The 5000-nt window shown below is 46.6% G+C and overlaps 1 protein-coding gene across 3 annotated transcripts in view; it reads left to right on the forward strand.

Annotated features, from left to right (window-relative positions):
- slc15a4 (solute carrier family 15 member 4) overlaps nucleotides 1–5000 on the forward strand; it is a 113845-nt gene that overhangs the window by 74690 nt on the left and 34155 nt on the right. For 2 of the 3 annotated variants that reach the window (XM_063194769.1, XM_063194768.1), the window contains exon 8: nucleotides 3440–3598. The exons of the other annotated variant lie outside the window; for it this stretch is intronic. In XM_063194769.1, coding sequence (XP_063050839.1) covers nucleotides 3440–3598 — 159 coding nt within the window. The remainder of the gene's footprint in view (nucleotides 1–3439; nucleotides 3599–5000) is intronic. 3 annotated transcript variants of the gene reach the window in all.

The following is a 5000-nucleotide window of genomic DNA, read 5'->3' on the forward strand; positions in this document are numbered from 1 at the left end:
TGTGTGTGTGTTAGAGAGAGAGAGAGAGTTGTGGATGTCTCCCTTTTGCTTGTGTCTGCGTGCGTGCGTGCGCGCGCCCGTGCAAGAGAGAATGAGAGTTGCGGATGTATCCCGTGTGTGTGTGTGTGTGTGTGTGTGTGTGTGTGTGTGTGTGTGTGTGTGTGTGTGTGTGTGTGTGTGTGTGTGTGTGTGTGTGTGTGTGTGAGTGAGATAGAAAGAGTGAGAGCGTGCGTGTGTGTGTGTGTGTTTGCATGTGAGATAGAAAGAGTGCGTGCGTGTGTGTGCGTGCGTGCGCATACCCGTTGGCATACAGTGATTTGGCGTGTGGTGTTGGAGCAGGTGAATGGAAGTCCGGAGCAGGTATACGCCCCCATACTAACTAACTGGCAGCTAGGGCTCTGGCTCCTGGCCACATCATTGGGCCCCATGGGGAGCACCAGACATGGCTGCTGCAGCCTATGCAGAGATTCTTTAAGTATATAGAGATATGCCAATGTAATAGGTTGCTATGGGCACCTAACATGACCAGGTTCCGGTCTGCCTAAAGGGGCGTGCCATAATACTCCTAGCATTGAATAGAACAGTCCTTAGGTCTGCCTAAAGGGAGATTTCCCCCCTCCCCTTGCAATAATAGAACCCGTAAACAATGGGCCAATGGAACTTCTCTCTCTCTACTCTCTCTGGCCTAGGGGCCCCATCTACCAGGGGGCCCCCGATTGGCCAAGCTACAGTATAAAAAAAAAGAAAACCAGTAATTGCAGAAATGTAACAAGATGCGGCATGAATAAATTAGAGTTTAAGGTAGACCTTTAAATGTCATTACTCCTCCTCTCTACCATTGGCAGCATATCCTACCCATTTTCCTTCATTTCTGACTTGATACTATGACCCTGTCTATGTCATTTTGTTACTCGTGAAAGCCCACCAGGGAAACTCCTACTCCCATTGTCATTGTGACACAGCACTCCACAGCACACAAGTGAACACTGCACACAACGAAATTGCATTCATACCTCACCCGTGCAAAGGGGCAGCCCCCAACGACCCCCAAGGGAGCAGTGCGGCGGCACGGTACCATGCTCAGAGTACCTTAGCCGTGGAGGAGGATGGGGGAGAGCACTGGTTAATTACTCCCCCCACCAACCTGGCGTGTCGGGAGTCGAACCAGCAACCTATGAGCTACAAGTCTGACACCCTAACCTCCTACCCATGACTGCCCTATAATGCCCCATTTTTGTTAGAGATGGATCAGTCCTGACAGAACATTAGCATTCAACAGTGAAGAGTGGTCCACTGTATTGAATATCCATATGATTGTGTGTGTGTGTGTGTGTGTGTGTGTGTGTGTGTGTGTGTGTGTGTGTGTGTGTGTGTGTGTGTGTGTGTGTGTGTGTGTGTGTGTGTGTGTGTGTGTGTGTGTGTCTATCTGTCTGTCTGTCTGTCTGTCTGTCTGTCTGTCTGTCTTTCTTACTTTCTTACGTTCTTTTTTCTTTCTTACTTTTTTTCTTTCTTTCTGTCTTTCTGTCTTTCTTTGTACAGTTTTTCTCTCTGTATTTTCCCCGTGTGTTCATTGTGTGTGAGCTGTTGGATGTCAGTGTTGCACGTCTTTCACTGTGAAAATAAAATGATTACAGATGAGCCTATAGACAAAGTGTCTAGACAAAGTGTGTAATGGTTGTCTAATGGACGTGTGCGCGCGCATGAGTAGTCGCGCACATATTGTGTGTCCTGGAGAAAGAGAAGTGCGTTTGGTGATGAGTTTGCCCATGTCATGGGCTGAGAAACAAAGGGGCTGCTCTCTGTGAAGAGGTTAGTCAGCCCAGAGGCAGCGGTGCATTCAGCCAAGCCAGCCAAGGTTGGAGTGATTCTTGCTCTATTACCTCCTAGTTCGTACACACTCTTGTTCAGTCTTGCTCATTCTCTCTCTCTCTCTCTCTCTCTCTCTCTCTCTCTCTCTCTCTCTCTCTCTCTCTCTCTCTCTCTCTCTCTTCTCTCTCTCTCTCTCTCTCTTCTCTCTCTTCTCTCTCTCTCTCTCTCTCTCTCTCTCTCTCTCTCTCTCTCTCTCTCTCTCTGTCTGTCTCTCTCTTTTTCTCTCTCTGTCTCTTAGACCGTGGGCTAGAATTCGTAGCTCCTTTAGAAAATGAGTTTCGTTCTCACTCTCGAGTGGCAACTTGATTTTTCTAATATGACCTCCTGACAATATGTAAAGCAATATTCTGGCTGTTGCCACGCTGAAAAGTTGCACGTTGATATTAAAAAATAACGAAAATAAAAAAAAGACTGTGGGTGACGTCACATCATGCACAGTCAATGGGAAGTCTTCGCCCCTCAAAGTTGAAAAGGGAATATTTATCCGCATATCAGGCTTTTTTCATAGGCAGATAATTCACCTAATCATTGAAACAATGTAGGCATTTCATTCCTGACCATTTTCCTGTTACTGGAAAAAATAACACAGCTTGCATTTCTTTACTGACACGTAGTTTTTTGGCGAATTGATCTACCCCCGTCACCTCATTGCTCTATTGCTTTGAGGGAACAGACCTGTCATACTTTTGACATTTATCTCTTGTTGCCCAATGATGGTCAGACAGTCGAACACTAACAGCGAAAAAGAGCACTCCTGAAAGTTTGAGAAAATATATTTTTTTGCATGTACACAATAAGTGAGCCCACTTACCCCCCAACTTGTCACTTTTTGCCATGAAATCTGACGGTTCCGGGTAGCATGCACGCGCTAGCTGTATTCTGCCTCGTTGGCTTTGCATTGACGTGACGTCACTCGGTCGGCTAGTTTTTGTTGTCATTTTTATAAATCAATGTGCAAGTTTTGAGGATGGCAACAGCCAAAATATTGATTAATGGGTTGTCAGGGGGTTATATAAGCAAAAATAAAGTTGCCACTCGTTAACACCAACGAACTGACAAGATATGAGACTGGGCCCACCACCTATCTCTCTCTCTTTCTCTCGCTCTCTTTCTCTCTCTCTTGCTCTCTCTCGCTCTCTCTCTCGCTCTCTCTTTCTCTTTCTTTCTCTTCCTCTTTGTCTTTGTCTCCCTCTTTTTCTTTTCTCTCACTTCCTGTCTTTGACATTCACTCTTTACCAGCCCCAACCTCCCTCCTTATTTTCTCTCTTTCTCCCTCCCTTACCCTTACTGAAGTTTTTTAACATTAAGTGTGTTCCTTTGCTATTTGTCAGAAAACCAGAAGGGGGGATATGTTTCAGATTTCAAGCAATATCAGTTAAATTACATTAAACAATTCCCCCCATCCATCCCCTCCTACAAATCGCATTCTGATGTGTGTTGCTCTGTCTCCCCCTGCAGGTCTGGAGTTTGCCTACTCGGCGGCGCCGCGCTCTATGCAGAGTGCCATCATGGGGCTCTTCTTCTTCTTCTTTTGTTAACCTGATGTGTGTTGCTCTGTCTCCCCCTGCAGGTCTGGAGTTTGCCTACTCGGCGGCGCCGCGCTCCATGCAGAGTGCCATCATGGGGCTCTTCTTCTTCTTCTCGGGCATCGGCTCCTTCGTGGGCTCGGGCCTGCTGGCCATTGTCTCCCTGAAGAGCATCGGATGGATGTCCTCAACCAGGGACTTTGGTGAGGCATGCACGCACACACACACACACGCACGCACGCACGCACCCACGCGCACACACACACACACACACACACAAAAGCATCAGGTGGATGTCCTCACACAAGGACTTAATTGAGAAACGCTGTACTGTACACACACACACACACACACACACACACACACACACACACACACACACACACACACACACACACACACACACACACACACACACACACACACAGACATAGATCGATAGATAGATAGATAGATAGACAGACAGACAGACACAGACACAGACACAGACACAGACACAGACACAGACACAGACACAGACACAGACACACACACACAGACACAGACACACACACACACACACACACACACACACACACACACACACACACACACACACACACACACGACAGATGCGAGCCTCACCACCTGTGAGTTAAGAGTCCACTGCACTTTAGGGAGAAGAGGGAAATTACAGCCCCTAAACAGCAAACACACTTCAGCAATTGAGCCGTGACCCATCACTAAAGTGGCACCATTAGTGCCATTAGAACAGACCAGAGCAGACCCAAAACAAGTAAACAGTAATTGTAGCATATGCACACACGCCACGTCCGGGCCCAAACACTGTCTGACTCCTAAACACTGGGGCAGAATGCTTAACACAGATTTGGACGTTTTGCATTTGAACATGTTGTTTTCCAGTCAGTGATTATTAAGGGCAAAGCGACATGGTTTTGCGAAATATAGGAAGGTGACACTGAGGGACAAAACTGAAAAGTCTCTAAACTGGTCTAAACTACATTGATTCCTTTCTTTTTTAAAGATTTTTTGTCTTTTTCGACTTTATTTGACAGAACAGTGTGAGAGGTGGACAGAAAGCAAATGGGGAGAGAGATGGGGAGGGGTCGGCAAAGGACCCGACTCAGCCGCATGGTAGACGAGTGCCCTACCGGTTGGCCCCAGCAGAGCCTACATCGATTCTTTTCAAACATAGTACATGTCTGCAGTGCAGTGAAGTGTAGTGTAAAACAAAAATGTTCTCAAGCATTGTGTCCATCCTTAAGCACAAGTCATTTTGTTCAGTGCATACAAGGATGACTCTCAATTGCAGTAGCCTGGTTTTATCCTCGCGACGCCATCCTATGTACTCCACCCAAAGATTTTGGCTCCGCACACCGTCTGGCAAATGCCTCGAGCTCGGCTCTCTCAGTGTTTAGCCAATCAGCAAACAGTTGAGAGTGGTGACGCAGAACTGACCCGCAAGCTCCGTTACTGATTGGTTAAGGTAACTATATTCACACTTTCGTTTTGTTATTTGTATGCTTTTGCAACGCTATATCGTGACAGGCATGCTAATAAAGCACAATATGGGTTTTTAATTTGAGTTTGGAACTCCAATTAATT

The sequence above is a fragment of the Engraulis encrasicolus genome, chromosome 3, assembly GCF_034702125.1.
Source record: "Engraulis encrasicolus isolate BLACKSEA-1 chromosome 3, IST_EnEncr_1.0, whole genome shotgun sequence".
Lineage (NCBI taxonomy): Eukaryota > Metazoa > Chordata > Actinopteri > Clupeiformes > Engraulidae > Engraulis > Engraulis encrasicolus.